We start from the raw sequence: 19,904 nt of genomic DNA, 5'->3' as shown, positions 1-19,904 counted from the left end.
CCAATCCATTTGCCAAATCTGGTCATATTCTGTCTTTATAGCATCAATCATATATGTCCTCTTCTTTCCACTCAACCAACCACAATCTAGTTCAGGCCATATTACCTCTTTATCTTTTGACTAGTCTCTTTGCCTCTAGACTCTCTCCATTCCAGTCTATCTTTCACTTAATTGTCAAAGTGATATTCATAAAACTTAGGTCTAACATGTCTCTCTCTTACACAAGGAACACCCCGAGTGTCTCCCTCTTGAATCTAGGATAAAATATAAACTCCTGTTTGCCTTTTATATCCCTTGGTAATCAGGCCCCAGCCTACCTTCCCTAGTCTATATTCTAGTTAGATTGGCCTACTTTCTGTTTCCTATATGTGACATGCCATTTCCTGCCTCTGTGTCCTTGCTCTGGCTTTCTCTCATTCCTGGAATACCCTCCCTCCTCTTTTGCCTCTTGGAACCTCTAGCTTTTTGAGCTCAGGGGCCACTTCCTTCAAAGAACCCTTCTCATTCTCTGATTCTTAATCTACTTCTCCAAAAGAATTGGGATATTTGTTTTCTATCCTCCAGTAAAATGAGGGCAAGTGCTATCGCATTTGTAGCCTTACTCTATAGCACAATATCTGGCATATGATTGAATGACCTCTTTTGGAATATTGCCTTCAGTTCTGGGAGCTGCATTTTAGAAAGGACAGGGATAAGCTGGAGACCATACAGAGGAGGGTAACCAGCATGGCAGAGGGTCTGAGTTTATGCCATGTGAGTATTAGTTGGAAGAACTGGGAATATTTAGTCTGATGAAGAGAAGACTAATTGAAAACATAATTATTTTCAGCTATTCAAAAGTTTGTCTTTTGGAAACAGGTCTTATTATTCTGCTTGGCTCCCAAGAGCAGAAAGATAATCAGAGGGTAGAGTTCATAAAGAGGCACAATTAGACTTGATATAAAGAAAAACATACTGGCAGAGATGTCCAAAACTGTGTGGAGTTGGTTCCCAGTGGTTGGAAAGTTCAAATAAAGGCTGGATGAGTCCTTTTTTTTAGACCCTTATCTTCTTCTTAGAATCAAGAAGAGTGGTAATGGCTAGGCAATGAGAGTTAGATGACTTGCCCAGGGTCACACAACTAGGAAGTGTCTGAGGCTAGATTTGAACCCAGGATCTCCCAACTTCAGGCTTGGCTCTCAATCCACTGAGCCACCTATTTACCCTAGGGAATATATTTTAATTTGTACTTAATATTGGATAAAAATGTTGGATTTACTTGTTATATCATTGTTGTGATCAGGAATAATATAAAAAAAAAAACCATGACATTTTCATGACCCTTTTCCTCCCTTATATTTTATATAGTCTATGCAAGCTGCAAGATGCCCTACAGATGAGTTGTCATTGAGCAACTGTGCAGTTGTGAATGAAAAGGACTTCCAATCTGGCCTGTAAGTAATCACTGCTTTTTTTTAAAAAAAGTAGAACACAACAAAAAAATTTAAGGATCATTTCAGAAACTCTTATGTATTGTGCTCTTGGATCTGAGTAAATTGAGAATACATTTATTTCCTGCGTTTGTTTAGGTGGGGAAGTGGAAGAGATGGGCAAGAGTTGTGTGCTTTCAAATTTAACTTGTACATTTTATTAGTCATAAGCATATGTGTAGTGTAGGCAGCTATGTGATGCATTGGATACAGTTCTGAGCCTGGAGTCAGGAAGACTCCTCTTTGTAAGTTAACTAGCTGTGTGATCCTGGCCAAGTCACTTAACCCTGTTTGCTTCAGATCATCATCTGTAAAATGAGCTGGAGAAGGATAATGGCAAAACACTCCCATTATCTCTACAAAGAAAACCCTAAATGGAGTCATGGAGAGTCAAAAATGACTGAACCCACTGAATGACAACAAAATATGTTATGCAGAGACATGAACTTTAAGTTATTTTTAGACTGTCCTATGATAACCAAACTGACTTTTTTTGTAAGACGTATTATAAACTACACAGTATGAGAATTGGGAGGTGAACAACAAACATGAGATCTTTACAAATACATTTTTAAGAAAGTATAAACTGTTAGCTAGCCTGTCAGTTAGGTCTAATGCCCTCTACTCATCTATTGCCAAAAATTACGAAATCCTTTGTTCTAAAACTAGTATCAACATTTGATATTTTCTTAAAATCTTGATAAACAAATATTTCAGTTTCCATAGCATTTATAGATTAAGCTATCTGTGGTAAATCTCATTTTCAGCTTTGTGCCATGGAATGCTCTTGAAGCCATCAGAGCAAAATCCTATGTTTTACAAATGAGAACACCAAGACCCAAAGATATTACATATTGGCTAATTAGTGACAGTACCTTTGTATTCTGACTCCTGCTGACTCTAAGCTCCAAAATGGATTTGAACTTTATGATTTCTAGATTTTTAAGATCTCTTCTAGTATTAAATTCTGATTCTAAGACAATTTGCCACAGGAACCCTACTGTTTTAGTCAATCAGAGCTCTCTATTTATGAAGGAATTAGTTTATTTAAATCCTTACCTTCTGCTTTAGTATCAAGTCTAAGACAAGAGCTGTAAGAGCTAGGCAGTTGAGGATAAGTGACTTGCCCAGGGACACACAGCTAGGAAGTGTCTGAGGTCAAATGTGAACCCAGACCTTCCTGACTCCAGGCTTGGAGATCTGTCCACTATAGTCAGGCAGGCCATGGAACTGTTGCTTTAATAATTGAAAAGTTTACATTTTCCTATTCATTTGAGCATCTAGTATGATGTCATATATTCTTTGTTTTCTCAATTAACTATATATGTTAATAATGAACATTCTGGGGAGTTCTAGCCTGATTTTCTTTTAAAATGAAGCACTATCAATATTTCTTTCCTTTAGACATGTGGTTGTAAGGACCTCGCCAAATCACAGATACACATTTACCCTAAGGACTCATTCGTCAGTCGTTCCAGGCAGTATTGCATTCAGCTTACCTCAGGTAACACTGGTTTTCACCAAGAAAGCTTGACAAATGGTAGCAGGATCATTTTTTTAAAATTTAGATGCCTTCTTATAACTTCTGATTCAAACATGTTTTTTATTTCTAGAAAATTTTTGTCATGACCATCTAAAGCAGTGGTTCCCAAACTTTTTTGGCCTACCGCCCCCTTTCCAGAAAAAAATATTACTTAGGATCCTGGAAATTAATTTTTTTTAAATTTTAATAGCAATTAATAGGAAAGATAAATGTACCTGTGGCCATCACTGCAGCACCCACCAGGGGGCAGTAGCACCCACTTTGGGAATCACTGTTCTAAAGTATCTTTGCTTTTATTTCTGTGGTCTTCTCTTTCTATGCTTATTTTTGCTATTATGTTAATTGACTCATATATGACCAGGAAGCCATTTATCAAGTTATTCCAGTATTTATTCCCAAGGTAAAACACAAGTTAAAATAGCAATCCTTTTGGAAAATTGTCATCTCCTAAAAGTCTTTAATGTGGTGATTTAAAAAATTCCATGTTCTAATATATAAATTTGACAACTAAGGAACGTGGCTAAAATTGGAATAAGTGGGTACCAAAACATTGCTTTTTGACAGCTATAGTATAATGTGCCTGATTGATCTCCTCTAATGACCAAAAGCACTCTGAATGTACTATTATAAGGACTCTAAAACTCTGACTTTTAAAATTGCTTTTCTTGTAATAATGCCAACAGTCACATTATTTTTAGGGTCAGATGGATAGTTATTGCTTTCAGCACATAGCACAGTTATAGCACATAGCAGGCAGCTTTTGACATGTATCCTAAAAAGTAGGACAGCTTCAACATATAAGAGATACCTCGAGGACAGAGTTGTCTATAAAGAAGCCTATGATCTGGACCAGCCCTTGGGATTGTTCTGGCCAATATTGTTTTATTCAAATATCTTATGACCTCTTTAATATAGCATGAATTCTATAGGGAGATATCTCAAACTAACCTGTTCCATTCTCTCTACTTTAGAGTTTCACTGACATATGAGGACTAATCTATTCTGAACCTTCTAGAGCAGTGATGGCCAAACTTTTTAAAGAGGGGGCCAAAGGAAAGGAAATGCTCTTGTCAGTCTGTTTCTAAGGCAACTCTTTCTAAGTTTCATTGTATTGTATCCTACTCATTGTATTCGTCAGATTAGAAATAATGTTGCAGGGCCAGATAGAACATTTTGGGGCCGCATCTGGCCTGCACGGGACTTGGGCAATAGTTTACCCATCACTATTCTAGATTATTTTGTGTGTGTGTTGGGAGGGTGGGGGGGCAGTTTCAAAGAGAGTATGTATATATATTTGTGAATTAGGTCGTTCTAAGACTAGTCTTAGCCCTGATCTGACCTTAGGAGGTTGTCCCAGAGATAGAAATGTGACTTAAATTTCATTTAAAAGGAGACTTCTATTCATAATCAATTGGTACTTCTGTTTCTAAATATTTCTCTCAACAAAGACTTGTTAATTTGGTTGTGCATTATTCAAACAAAGGGATATCTAATTTCCTGAACAATATGCTGCTGAATATAAATTGGGGAGGCTGAAACATCTCAGGGTCACCTGTGGACTTGTGGATTTGAGGTACCTGATCTAAAGTATCTTCTAGGCTCTTGCTTTGTGGTAAATTATTTATTTCTTTGGTAGCTTACTGTGAAGCAAAAGGGTAATGAAAGGTATTGTGTGAGATACCAATTTTGTGATTAGTTTTCATGAATTAGCCTCTAGATCTTAGAGAAACCAGAAGCTATAGTGAAAGGATAATTTAGGAGAAGAGAATTTGGATGGGGAGGATTGGTTGGTTGAAAATCTTTTGTGGATTGGACATAAACAGAATACAGCTTGTTTCTAAAATACGGATGCTCTATCATGTAAGTATTTTAGGTTTTTCCAACCCTCCAATTATTATTTTTTTCTTTGTTCTTTGGACTTTAATCAGAAGTGATTAACACTGAGAGTCAGAGTGACAAGAAGGGGCTTTAGGGACCATCAGTCCAGCCCCTTCATTTTTTGAATTAGGAAACTGAGGCCAATGAGAGTGAAATGATGTACTAAAAGACATAGAGGACATGAGTGTCAAGGTCAGGTTTTGAGCCCAAGTCCTCTGACTCCAGAGCACTTACTAGTCCTATGACCAGGGACAAGTCTTAGCTTCTTTGAACTTTAATTTCTTCATTTGTAAAAGGGAAATGATAATACTTGGAATACCTCTCTCATAGGGTATAAGGATCAAATGAGATAAAGCATTTTAAAAATCTTGAGGCTATCTTAAATGTTAGCTGCTGTTATTATTTAAAGCCTAGACTGTCTGACAAAATACATTTTGGCCTTTCCTTTCCTTCTAGCCAGTCCAACTGACTAGGATATGGAGAAAGATCTTAAAGGATTAGATAGCCAATATTGTCATTTTTTGTCACCTAGATTATATGAAAATGTTTTTGCAGTATTTTGAGCTGTAAGAACCTTCAAAGATCAACCAGTCTGGTGCCCCCATTTTGCAAATGAGGAAACTGCCTTAGGTCATACAAGAAGTAAGAAGGAAAGTCAGAGATTTGAGCTCAGATCCCTTAATACTATGTCCATCATTCTTTCTGTTACACTGCAATTTGTTGAATTGAGAGCTCTTTGAAAAAAATTATACCACTAGAAATAATTTATTTTTGTAAACCCAGAATATTTGTTTTTTTTATTCATTGCTTAAGAGAAGCAGTGTGGTATCGAGACTAGAGAGCTGGCATCAGAAACAAAAAGCTCTACAAGCAGCAAGAATATTGATATAGAACTGTCTTTGAATCAGGAAGTCCCATTTTAGGTCTTGCCTCTGACATACTCTAGCTGTGTGACCCTGGGCAAAGGCACTTAACTTCTTATACTATATATTTTATAGAATGGTTACCCATTTGCATTATATGGGAGTTTTCTCACTGGGGAGTTTCATATGTCAATGAAATCCCAGATTTGGGTCAAATTAATTGCTTAGGATCTTAGTCTTCCAGTGAAAAATCTGGTAGCATGGATTTAAACATATCAGATTCGTGCCATCACTTATAAGATAGATACATAAGAGCAATATTTCCTTCTATAAGATTAAAGATAAATAATGACCAATTATAGGCAGAATCATGTATACCCTTTTTATTATCATTAATTCAGAAAACAAATTCTCAAAAAATGACAATAATGCTTCATTTATTGGTCATCATTATTTGTTTTAATAAATAACATCTTTTTTAGATAACTGAAGCTTTCCCCTTCAAAGGTTATACAGTTGCTTTTCGAACATTTTGGAAAGAGATATTTCTAAACTGCATTATATACTGTCCTGCCTTTTAAAGTAGGATATTGACATAATTTACCTTATTCATAAGACCATCTGTGATCAAATATAGCACAATTATGCCTAATTTTTTTGGTGTTTTTTGCCTACATCACTTATCATTATTCTGATTAATGGTAAGTTCATATCTTTTACAAATCCTCACCTGTTACTCTGTCAGCTTCTAATATCCCTTCATGTCCTTTCTTATTTGCTTATTAGTCTTCTTTATGCTAGGAAACCAGGTCATTCTGTTTGTTAAAAATCACGGGGTAAATAACTGTGTATAGTTTCTAAGGGAGAATTATGGTATCTCCTCAGGAGAGTCACTACATTTAAAAAATACCTATTATATGTAAGGTACTGGGCAATATAAGATTGAAAATTCACAATGTCTTTGTTCAAGGAACTCAGCCCAGTAAACACATGCTTACTTATCCTTTTGCAAATAGGTAGACTGGCTACGTTGTGGGCAGATTCATACCCGAATTATATCCTATAATAGTTTACATTTATATGGTATTTTAGGATCTTTAAGTGTTACAGGTATTATCTCATTTGATCCTCAGTAACTATGTGAGATATGTAGTACAAGTATCATTATTCTCTCTACTTTATAGGAGAGAAGATGGAAATTCAAGGAAGAGAAGTAATTACCATAGGTCACATCACCAGTGTGTGGGGAGCCAGGACATGATACCCAGGTCTTCTGATTGAAAGCCTGGTACACTTCACACTTTTATATTATCCTGCTTCCTTACACAGGCCCATACATAAGACTTCTTCTGTAAAAAGCATGCATTTCCCAGAACAAAGAAAACTCTTGTCCTGTTTCTTTACTTTTGATAAGTTATTTGTTTCCTAAATTGCCTTCTTTTTTCTCTCTAGCGAAAATGGGCTGGACTTTCTATTGGGCAAGATATAGAAGGTAAGTATATCACTTAGCTTTTAAAATTATTTTCTCCATGATTTCCTGAAATTATTGAACTAATTGAATCTGTATTGTTCTTTACTTGAGTATATATCAGTCAATGAGAGCAGACATTCACTGGGTAAAGAAAATTGTATTAAAAACCCACAGATAAAAGGAAATGTATGTAGTTTCTACCTCCTAGGAGTTTATAGTTGAATGAGGATTGGGGCAGTCACATATTACATAATTCATAGAATATATACAAAGAAAATATGGAAATTAAAATTTTTTTTAAAGTGCAAACAAATACAACTGTTTGGAATTACATAGATAAGTGCCAAATTAGTATTGGAGTGAATGTTATCTTATTGAAGACAGATAAATTTAATCAGGGAAGACGTTCTTTGTGTATATATATATGGAAAAAGCAGATTCTATAGGTTTTCTTTTTTCATTTTGACCCTAAATAACAACAAACTTGAATATCACTAGGTAAGAAGATCTGAAAAGAGGATCCTCTATGAAACTGAAAACTTAGGTCATTTGCAGTTTTTAAAGTGTATATTTAACTAGAGTAACAAAACTCTTTGCTTTTACTGTGTTCGTCTCTAAATTTCCTTTTCTCATTTTTTAAATGTTTTAGTATATTTTATATATATGCATATATATATATATATAATTTATCACTGTCACTACCCACCAACTCTTCCACCCCTCCATCAAAACAGAAATTCTCCTTTGTAATAAGTATAATCTAGCAAAACAGATCAACAAATTGCCCATGTCTGAAAATGGTAGTTGTATTTTGTACCCCATTTCAATTGCCTCTCTGCTAAGAGGTGGGAAACGTGTTTCATAACTGTTCTTCTTTTTTTTTTTAATAATTTTTATTTTTTAGAAAAGTTATCATGGTTACATCATGATTCATGTTCTTACTTTCCCCCTCACCCCCCGACCTCCATCCCCCCACCCCCCCATAGCCAATGCACATTTCCCCTGGTTTCAACATGTGATCAAGACCTACTTCCAAGTTGTTGAGAGCTGCATTGGTGTGGTAGTTTCGAGTCTACATCCCCAATCAAGTCTTCCTCAACCCATGTGTTCAAGCAGCTGCTTTTCTTCTGTGTTTCCTCTCCTGTAGTTCTTCCTCTGAATGTGGGTAGGGTTCTTTTCCATAAGTCCCTTAGAATTGCTATGGATCATTGCTTTGCTGCCAGTACAGAAGTCCATCACATTCTATTTTACTACAGTGTATCGGTCTCTGTGTACAATGTTCTTCTGGCTCTGCTCCTTTCACTCTGCATCAATTCCTGGAGGTCTTTCCAGTTCACATGGAATTCCTCCAGTTCATTATTCCTTTTAGTGCAATAATATTCCATCACCAGCATATACCACAGTTTGTTCAGCCATTCCCCAATAGAAGGGCATACCCTCGTTTTCCAGTTTTTTGCCACCACAAAAATCGCGGCTATAAATATTTTCATACAAGTCTGTTTATCTATGATCTCTTTGGGGTACAGACCCAACAATGGTATGGCTGGATCAAAGGGCAGGCAATCCTTTATAGCCCTATGAGCGTAGTTCCAAATTGCCATCCAGAATGGTTGGATCAATTCACAACTCCACCAGCAATGCATCCATGTCCCAACTTGACCACATCCCCTCCAACATTCATTACTCTCCCCTACACTCATTTTGGCCAATCTGCTAGGTTTGAAGTGATACCTCAGAGTTGTTTTGATTTGCATTTCTCTAATTATTAGAGATTTAGAGCACTTTCTCATGTGCTCATTGATAGTCTTGATTTCTTTATCTGAAAATTGCCCATTCATCGATTGGGGAATGGCTTGATTTTTTTATACAATTGATTTAACTCCTTGTATATTTGAGTAACTAGACCCCTGTCAGAGTTCTTTGTTATAAAGACTTCCTCCCAATTTGTTGTTTCCCTTCTGATTTTGGCCGCACCGTTTCTGCCTGTACAAAAGCCTTCCAATCTAGTACAATCAATCATCCCATTCACATTCAGAGTTATAATTATCAGTTGTGTATTCCCCAACATTTTGGTATCCTCTCTTAGTTCTGCCCCTTCTTAGGCTATTTCCTTTTAAACCAGTGATTTGTTTTAAACCAGTAACCCTTGTCCCCTCCCTTGATTTACTACCCTTTCTACCCCTTCCCTTGTTATTCCCCTCTTTTTATTTTTAAGGCCTAATGAATTCCCTCTCCCTTCTCCTCCCCTCCCTTTTTTGACCTCCCCACTCCTCTGCTCCCCTTAGTTTATCCCTTCTGAGTTTCTCAGTAAAGTTAGATAGAGTTCTATATCTCAAATGGATATAGCTACTCTTCTCCCTCAGGGTTAATTCCACTGAGAGTAAGGTTTAAATATTACTTCTTAATGCTTTCTTCCTCTCCTTCTTATAATAGTATTCGTCCCCTCCCCTTCCCATGCTCTCTTTGTGTGTAATAAAATATCCTATTTTTCTCATTCATTCAAGTTTCTCTGGTGTCTTCTACTATTCACCCTCCTCTTTCCCACCCACCCCTTTATCATTTTAGACCATTTAGTACTCCAACTTCTCCTTGTGAATAATTCTTCTAATTACTATAATAGTGGATACTATAATAGTGAATAGAGTTCACTACATAGAATTACACATAACATTTCCCCATATAGGAATACAAATAATTAGATCTTATTGAAGCCCTTAAAGAGGCAAATTTAAAAATAAGAGTTTTCTTTCTTTCCCTTCTGTTTCTTATTTACCTTTTCATGTTTCTCTTGTTTTTTTGTGGTTGGATATTGAACTTTCCATTTAATCCTGGTCTTTTCTGTGCAAATACTTGGAAATCGTCTATCTTGTTGAATGCCCATACTTTCCCCTGGAAGTATATAGTCAGTTTTGATGGGTAGGTGATCCTTGGTTGTAGACCCAGTTCTCTTGCCTTTCTGAATATCATATTCCAAGCCTTGCAGTCTTGTAATGTGGAGGCTGCCAGATCCTGTGTGATCCTGATTGTTGCTCCTTGATATCTGAATTGTCTCTTTCTGGCTTTTCATAAATTTTTTTTCTTTTACTTGGAAGCTCTTGAATTTGACTATTATATTCCTGTGGGTTGTCTTTTCAAGGTTAAGTGTAGAGGGTGATCTTTGGATCTTTTCAATGTCTATATTGCCCTCTTGTTGTAGAACTTCAGGGCAATTTTGCTGAATAATTTCCTTTAGTATGGAGTTCAAATTTCTATTAATTTCTGCTTTTTTAGGAAGACCAATGATTCTCAGATTATCTCTTCTAGACCTGTTTTCTTGGTCTGTCAATTTCTCAGTGAGATATTTCATGTTTCCTTCTATTTTATCAGTCTTTTGACTTTGCTTTATTTGTTCTTGTTGTCTTGAGAGATCATTGGCTTCTACTTGCCCAATTCTTGTCTTTAGAGACTGGTTGTCTGCTATATTCTTTTGATTTTCCTTTTCAGTTTGGTCTGTCCTGTTTTCCAGCTGTTTGATTTTGGTCTCCAATTTGCTTATTCATTCTTTTGATTTGGGGACATCTTTTTCTAATTGCCCAATTCTAGTCTTTAGAGAATGGCTTTTGGCTATAATCTTTTGGTTTTCCTTTTGAATCTGGTCTGTTTGGTTCTTCAAGGCTTCTAGCTAGTCATTTCTGGTCTTCAATTTGCTTAATAATTCATTTCATTTCTGAGCTTCACTTTCTAATTGTGAAATTCTGCCTTTTAAACTGTTATTTTCTTGCCAGTTCTCTACCATCTTTCTCATATTCTCAGATTTGAACTCTTCAATAGCTTGTGACCAATTTTCATTTTTTTGGGAAGGTTTGGATATGATTACTTGTTTGTTCTCCTCTGCTGTTTGCTCTGTTATCTGGATTTTTTCTGTGTAAAAGTTGTAGAGTGTTAAAGATTTCTTCTTGATCTTTCTCTTCTGGGATTCTTGTCTCTGGCTTGCCATTGTTAGCCCAGCTCCCTCTCAGCTTTATCCTCATGCCCAGGGTCTGTCTGCCCTCTTTGGGCTCCTGAGGTCTCAGGTCTAGTTGTTCTCAGGGTCAAGACTCTTGGTGGTCCCCTTGCTTGTTTCTCTGCCCAAAGCTCCTTTAACAGTCTCAGGGCACTGCTTCCATAGTCGTGCACCCCTCTGCACTGGGTCCCCACCCAAGGTCCACGCCTGTGCTCAGGATCCATGTCTGTAGCTGCAACTGCGCCTGAGTTCAGGGTCTGTGTTCAAAGTCCATGCGTTCTTTATCCTCTTGAGGTCTTAAGTCTTGCTGCTCTCAGGAACAGGCCCTGGTTACCCCAGGTAGCTGTGAAGGACTTAATGGATACCCCAAACGTGCTCTAACTCTTTTGCGCTGGCTTTCGCCCTGGAGGTGGTGTGTGTGTGGGGAGGGGGTTGCTCAGCTCCCGTTTTAGTAGAGCTATTTCACCCCTTTACAACATGGAAATGCCCCGATTCCACGTACCTTCAATTCTGTGTCCTGTTGTTGGGTCCCTTTGTTCGTCTGGATTTGTTTTTATGTCCCCTTGAGGAGTCCTTTATGTGTGGGTTAGGTGAGGTCAAGCAGCTGCTTCTTACTCTGCTGCCATCTTAACCCGGAAGCCCACTATTCTTCTTAACTCATGATTAGTCTTGGAATTGATCAACCTTGTAAGTTTTTCATTGTTATTTCTCTTTGTATTATTGATCAGAAATTGTTTTCCTAATATGCTAACTTTATATTAATACATGTAAATCTTCCTGAGTTTGAGTGCATCATATTCTCCATGTCATAAGGAATAGTAAGAAGTGTTTTTTTGAACAGGATTTTGAGAGTAAGGAATAATATGGCTTAGTGGAAAGGAAAGTAGAAGGAACAGTCAAGAGAATGGAAACAATCTAAGTGAAAGCATAGGAATAGGTACAAATATAATTGAAGAGCAGATTTGCCTGGATAAACTAGAAAGTCTGAAATGCACTTTAGCAGGAGGTATATGACCTTGAAATTCACTCTAAGGAGTCATTTCATTCCTCTGGGCCTGTTTCATTATTTGTCAAGTGAAGGGATTGTAGTCTATTATTTTGAATTCCTTCTAGCTCTAAAATCCTTTGATTCTATAAGCTTGGAAAAGTCAAAATTCAAGAGTTAATTGATGGAGGCAGCTAGGTATCAGACCTGGTATCCTAGCTGTGTGACCCTGGGCAAATCACTTAATTCTGTTTTCCTAGCCCTTGCCCTTCTTCTTAGAGTTGTTACTAAGACTAAGACAGAAAGAAAGAGTTTATGACAATTTTAAAGAGAATCATTTGGTAAAAGGCATTGCATTTATCTGAGATTCATCACAATGATTCTTCTTTCCCCTCCCTTAAACCTTTGTTTCCTGTCTTAGTCTAGATTCTAAGATAGGAGAATGTCAAGGGCTAGGCAATCAAGGTTAAGTGACTTGCCCAGTGTCATACAGCTAGGAAATATTTGATGCCAGTTTGAATCCAGGTCCTTCCAATTCTATACACTGAACCACCGAGCTACCTCCACATTGATTTTTTTAAAACCCTCATCTTCTGTCTTAGAATCAATACTGTGTATTGGTTCCAAGGAAGAATAGTAGTAAAGGCTAAGCAATGGGGGTTAAGTGACTTGCCCAGGGTCACACAGCTAGGAAGTGTCTGAGGCCAGATTTGAACCTAGAATCTCTTGTCTTTAGGCTTGGCTCTCAATCCACTGAGCCATCTAGCTACCCCCAAAATGATTCTTAAATAAAATAAGTTCCATTCAAAGGGGGAGATTGAAAAGAAGTCTGAAGTTGAATAGGATTTGAGATGAATGTTGTGACTAGAAATAGGTGAGATGAATGTTGTGACTAGAAATAGATAAATCTAGGATTTGAAGAATGCTGCAGAGGAAAAATGGGAAGTCTTTGGTAATGTTACTTTCCTAGGTAGAATGAAACGTTTTTTTCCTGACTTGGTGGGGAAGGATGAATAGATGGATTTGGAGAAGGTTGAGAGAGAAGGGTAGGCAAAAGAGAGTGACAACACAGTTTTCTCAGTGAAATAGATTTTGAGAGCATTTAGGAATAAGAGAAGCATTAAGGAGGGGAATTTGGAACTTGAAAAAAACCTGATGATTTTAAATAATTAAGGGGTATAAGCTCTTTTAAGGGAAGAATAACATTGTATAAAGAGGCCTGTAACATGTAATATAAGTGAACTTGTTTTAGGCTGGGTGAACTATACTATATTTTTAGCTACAGCACTCTTTCTAAGAGGGGAAGAAAGAGACAATATATTTTCTTTTTAATTTTCTTTTTACTTTTTAAATTTACTTTTCAAAATGTTCATTTTTCTACTAAGTGATATAGCCCCTTTTCAAACATCTGTTCTTTCAAATAGATTTTCTGTTCATTTGTTGTTCAGTCATTTTTCAGTCATGTCCTACCCTTTTTTTTTAAACCCTTACCTTCCGTCTTAGAATCAATACTGCATATTGGTTCTAAGGCAGAAGAGCAGTAAGGGCTAGGCAATGAGGGTTAAGTGACTTGCTCAGGGTCACACAGCTAGGAAGTGTCTGAGGCCAGATTTGAACCTAGAATCCCCCATCTTTAGGCCTGGCTCTCAATCCACTGAGCTACCCAGCTGCCCTTGTCCTATTCTTTAAGACCCTATTTGGGATTTTCTTGGCAAAGATACTGGAGTAGTTTGCCATTTCCTTCTCTAGCTCATTTTACAGAAGAGAAACTGAGGTAAACAAGGTTATGTAACTTGCCCAAAGTCAGATGATAAGTGTCTGAGGTGTGATTTGTATTAAGGTCTTCTTCCAGGCAATAGCGCTCTATCTACTGTACCACTTAGCTACCTCTTTCTACTGATGCAGGCCTTTAATGAGATGGACTGTCCAGAAAAAAAAATCATCATCATCATTAATCTTCTGGCAATTCACCAGTCCTGACTTAGCCAGGCTGGGTCTTAGATGATAGACATACAGTCTTTTCCATACTTACAGTCTGACTTTTCAACTTGGTGGGGAGAACCTGCTAGAGTTTTTGCTAGTGTCCTTTTTATAATGGGGTGTTATAGTAGAACTTTGGTGTAGTATGAATGGTTTAACAGAGCAACTTCTAAATCTTTTCTAGAGACAACCTAACAAAAAACTAGCAGTCAGCATTAGTATTATATACACATAGGACAGGGATCTTGGCCTGAGAAGAAACTTTTGTTTATTTAAGAATATGTTTTATTGATATCTTTGGTCTTTACCTGCCAGTCATTTTACCTGTTTCCTTCTAGTTTGAACTTTCTTTTATGATAGAAAAAAAAAACAATTAAGAAACAAAAATGATCGTGACTATACTAACATTTTTACCAGGATAGTGTGCTCATCTTCCCTGACTATAAAGGTAGTAGTAGGGAAGTATGTTTCATTATCTATTCTTTGATAGCTCCACTTTTTTTCAGTTATTTAGAATTGTCTCCTTTTAGTGATACATTGTTGTTTTCATGTAGTCGTTTATAGTTTTTTTTTAAACTATTTCCTTTAAAAGAATAAAATTCTAAATTGACCCCTGATTTGGAAAAGACTAAATCACAGATTTAGACAATTGCATAACAACAAATTGTAAAGAAAAATAGTTTTAAAGACTTAACTCTGGTCAATATAGCCACCAATCATGAATCCAGTTTAAAGGGCTATAAAAATGGGTGGTAGTATTAGACTGGATTTTAGTATTGCATTGTGTGCATTTTTCTCATTGAAAGGAACCATTGCTACAACTGTTGCTGTGTTTGTATTTAGAATTTTAGACTTATAGAATTGCTATAGATGGCCTTCTTGGTTGTCCACATAGATGTTTTGAGCGTAATTCAAATTAGCTTTAAGATTATATTCAAGTGATGCTGTCTCAGAATAACTATTAGAATTTTTTAGTGCATTAAAGTTATTGGCTTTTTTTAACATTCATTGAAATGGGCCATGCGGCCCGATTGAAGAGTAAACGCTAGCTGATCTAGGGAAAAGCTTAGGTTCAGAGATCCACGTTGGGGGGGGGTGCCTAAAGAACCACGTGGAGGGTGATAGTGGAGTAAAAGCTTCTTTCAGGTTAAAAGTCATTAAAGTCTAAAAGGAAACACTTCTGGTAAAAGTCCCAGGTGTGTGAGAGAAAAAAGGGTCTTTGCATACTTTCCAAGTCTGAAGTAGTCTCTGGGATCGAACTCAAAACGGCCGGGGACTCAGGAGTTGGCAGCAGGCAGGAGCGGGAAAAGCGGCAGCAGGGGGTCTGCACTGGGGGGCTCGGGATTCAGCAGACAGTCCAGGGAGGCAGGAACAATTAAGATTAACAAAAGTTAAGTGCAAGCTCTGGGCACTCGGGAAGCCAGGAAAACCAGTAGGGTTCAGGCGGAAGCGACTGGAACTGGCTGAAGCAGCTTCTGAGATAAGTGGCAGGCAAACTTTTTCCTTTTGAAAAATTGCTCAAAAGAGCTGAGCAAGATGGCCAAAAAGAAAGCATAGCTATAGCTTTGGAGAAGACTCTAAAATGCTCTAGTTGGCTATCTGAAAAATTGAGAGTTACTTTTCCAATATGGTTGCCAAAAATGTAATGATTAAAAATGATAAAGGCTGATATTATGAAGAAAAGTAATATTTTAATTACCATGGCCATGTTGGTAAAATATATATAAGACCACACACCTGATAAAAGCTATTTTAAACCTCCCGGAATTTTCTTCCCTCCACCTGGCTGCCTTGTACCAAGAGGCCAGTCAAAGCCTCATCTCCCCATTTAAGTCACACTCTACGTTGGTTGATGTCATCATGTCCAAAACCGGAAACCCATTGGATCACAAAATATGTAGTCTCAAAGTCCCCCACATGTCCATAGGAAGTTTGTCACATATCTACGTATCTTGAGGCTTAATACCTCTAATGAAACCCCAGTAATTTTAAATAACACATCACCTTGCTGTTTTCATGTAAGTAAACCTATATGAAACTATATTTTCTTCTTTTCATTTTTTATGTCTCTATAATTTTTCATTGTTAACTAATTTTAGATACAAGAATGCATGTGATTCATTTGGCAAACTATAATTCTGTTCACTTTAACTAAGACTTTTTCATGCCCTCTAACATTGTTAGAATAATAGAGACATACAATTTAAATAAGACAGGATTTCTTCCCTTTGGGAATGCCTATTATGTATGATGCTTTGTACTAGGCACTGGGGGGCCTACAAAAATGAATTATGGTCTTTATCTTTAAGGATCTTACATTCTACTAAAGAGACTTCTAGTTTGGGACATGGATATATAATAGTAATAATGCACATTTATAGAAAGTGTTTCAAGATTACAAAACACTTCATATAACTCCTCATTATAGCTCTGAAAGTCAGGTAGTGTGTTATACTCATTTTATGGGCAAGGAAAGTCTGGAGTTCCTAGAGATTAAATGATAAGGCCACATAATTAGTAAAGTGATGGAGCTTGAATTCAAGCTTAGTTCTTCCAATTCCAGATAGTCTAAACACTTTGGACATTAAAATATAAATAAACAAGTTGCTGAATATATAGGGTGTCCCAAAGCCTTACTGTACTAAGATTTTTGGAACACCCCATATAATCTATAGGAAAATCAGGAGGATTTTTGAGGAAACACTGACTCCATCTTGTGATTCAATTCTGTGGCTGGAAAACTTGGACTACTTCTCTCTGTTGCTTTGACACTCTTAAGTACCTAGGTCTGTGCTGGCAAACCAATGGCATGTGTGCAGTAGTGGGGCTGTTCTGTCCCCCTCTCTGCCCAGCAGCCCAATAAGAGCACTTCCTCCCTCCCCTGGTTGGGGCAAGAGGGCTGCTCACATGCAGTGAAAGGGTTGCAGTTTGGGTACTCCATCTCTAAAAGGTTTGCCATCATTGACCTAGACTATATTGACCAGAAACCCAGTTAGATTTGAAGACTGATGAATTTTCTCACAACTAAGCATCTCTAGCAACCTAGATGTCCTATCTGATAGTTAGCCGCATTCTAGTTAATCAATTATTGTTTTCATGTGGTTTTGATTGAATAAAGACACTTGTGGGAAGTGGGATATCTCCTTTTCTGATTTCAGGGAATTATACCTATTTACTTTCCTCATCCCAACTCAGGAAGTCCCTAATCTTTCCTCCAATTAGAAATCAGTTTATCTAATTTCCTATCCTGGTTTATAGTTTTCTTTTAATCAATTGGTCTTATTTGGTTAATCTTTTTTAATGAATAAACATTTATCTCCTAATCAGGGGACAATGCCAAAGCTGAAGGGGCCTGGTCTGATTTGTTATGCAGTTGACACATTACTTAATAAATTAATATGCTTGGAAGCCCAGACCTTTGTTTCCTCACTCATTTCATATTTTACTGACACACTACCAATTTCATATTTCACTGACACATTACTCTTGTACCTCAAATCCTTTAGGATCCTGATTTTTGAATTTTTAGTTAGGCTTATAAATTTATGCTGTCTAGGATTTTCATTTGATGCTGTTTTCTGTTATTATCTCACTGTTATCTTATTTTCTAATTTGCTTTGTCTTGGCTCCTGTATATCTTTTCTGTGTAGGTATAGAAAGGGTAGGGCCTAGGAGCATAAGTCAGCTGTGAAGTCAGCTTTAACCTAGAGGTCATCAGTCCTTTCTGCTCTCATCTGGTCCAAAACTTAATGTAAAAAAGATTAAGATTATATTAATAGGTGATACTTATGAAAAGTGTTATGGTCTGTAAATATTATACTTGGTCTGAGATCCTATAAGGTAAGTGTTCCTGATATTCAATTCAGTAAGCATTTAATAAGCATTATGTTCCAGGCACTGACTGGGATTTTGTTGTCCTCATTTGACAGATGGAGAAACTAAAGTTTAGAGAGGTTAAGGGGTTTGTCTATGATTACATAACAAGTTCTGTTCTTACATGAGGAAATAGGAGCGTGATGAAGTGATGCTTCATGTTCCTAGCTTCTAAATTGATGTTCCCCAATTTTAAACCACAACCTTCTAATTGCCTCCCTTACCTATATCTCTGTTTATAATGAGCTTGCTCTCTGCCCTTATAATGAAGAATCATTTGCTGCTAAAGTAATTTTTCTTAAGCTAAGCTCTAAGCATGTGACTTCCCTACTGGAGTTGGTACTCCAGTGACTTCTTATTCACTCTGGGATTAAATATAAACTCCTCAGTTTAGCTAAACAATCTGGCCCCACTCTATCTTTCCAGCCTTTTTACAGATTACTTTCTCTCCTATACCCTTCTGTCTAAGAATTAGAAATAGGATTCAGACTCTTAACCCTCTTGACTCAATGACAAAAATTTTCCAAGGATCTATTGATAGGTATTGCCACGAGTTATATTATCAACGATATAGAGATTTGTTAAAATCAGTTTACTATGCTTAGAACATAGACTCACTATATACAAAAATCAGTGAGCCCTGAGAATACAGTTTTAGCACCCTTATATAGGTTTCGGTTACCTAAGCAGAATGAATGCAATGGATTTCAAAGAGAAAATAAAGAAAGACAATGATTTATAGACTAAAGAACAAACAAATGGCTGAAGAGGGAGAACTATATCAGGAAAATGGTAAACTAGTCGATATTAACTGATATCTTAAGGTGTAAATTTGGAGGCAGAGCAAGAACTAACTTTTTAACATTGGGGTTATAGTCGATCTCTCAGGTTGATTTTTCTACACTTGACCTTGTTACATGATCTTATCTTAAGTAAATGGTGGTCATAAGGATGGGCCAGAAATTCTCTTGTCACAATTCCAACTTTAATGCTCTTTCCATTATTTTCTCTTAGAAAGATGGGAAAATATCCTTCAGAGAAACTCATATAAAATGACTGTCACATTTAGGAAAAATAATAATACATTAAGTTTTTCCAATTAAAAAAATCAAGATCAATAAATACTAATAGGTTTTTAAAATGAACATTGTATTATATTAACAAGCAATGTGTGATAATCAAATTAATTTTGTATTGAGAATCTTTTTTTGTTCTTGTTTTATGTCATTCTGACAGTCATTTGCTATTTAGTTCTCATTAATTCTTTTTTATAAGCTTTGTTTTATTCATGATCATTGCTTGATGTTGGTAGAGGACTGCAATTTTTAGATCAAAGAGGCTAGAACATTGTTTTTAATTATTAATGGTACTTCAAAGCTTGATGTCTTAGTTTAAATTTGGCAACTTAGTTAAAATTGATCTGTCTATTTTTGAGTTCTCATTTCTGCCTGCTGAATTGTCTTTGCTTATTTGTCTTTGTGATGTGTGATTCTAAATGCCCATTATATGTAAAAGCTGTTGGCTTAGAGCCAGGCCTAGAGATGGGTTCAGAGCTCAACTCAGACACTTCCTAGCTGTGTCACCCTGGGCAAGTCATTTAATTTCTATTGCCTACTCCTTACCTCTCTTCTCTCTTGGAAAACAATATTTAATATTGATTCTAAGATGGAAGGTAAGGGTTTAAAAAAACTTTGGCATGAATTAGCAAATAATTTTGTTATATTTAGGACACGAATATCTGAATAATTTTAAACATGTGACTGAATCACCAATATGGTTTATTTTTTACTAAAAATAGAACTAGTTAACTAGGGGCTCAGCAGATGTGCAAAATCCTTCTTTTTCTTCAAAGGTCAACTT

The 19,904-nt window shown here is 36.6% G+C and overlaps 1 protein-coding gene across 1 annotated transcript in view; it reads left to right on the top strand.

Annotated features, from left to right (window-relative positions):
• The first annotated feature begins 1,327 nt into the window (after nt 1-1,327).
• Nucleotides 1,328-19,904, top strand: part of NSF (N-ethylmaleimide sensitive factor, vesicle fusing ATPase) — a 188,112-nt gene continuing 169,535 nt past the window's right edge. Inside the window, exons 1-3 of the mRNA XM_044675961.1 lie at nt 1,328-1,433; nt 2,874-2,973; nt 7,206-7,245. Coding sequence (XP_044531896.1) covers nt 1,351-1,433; nt 2,874-2,973; nt 7,206-7,245 — 223 coding nt within the window. The 5' untranslated portion in view covers nt 1,328-1,350. The remainder of the gene's footprint in view (nt 1,434-2,873; nt 2,974-7,205; nt 7,246-19,904) is intronic.

This window comes from Gracilinanus agilis, chromosome 4 (assembly GCF_016433145.1).
Source record: "Gracilinanus agilis isolate LMUSP501 chromosome 4, AgileGrace, whole genome shotgun sequence".
Taxonomy (NCBI): Eukaryota; Metazoa; Chordata; class Mammalia; order Didelphimorphia; family Didelphidae; genus Gracilinanus; species Gracilinanus agilis.
The sequence above is the reverse complement of the archived record's forward strand: the minus strand, read 5'-3'. Positions and strand labels throughout refer to the sequence as shown.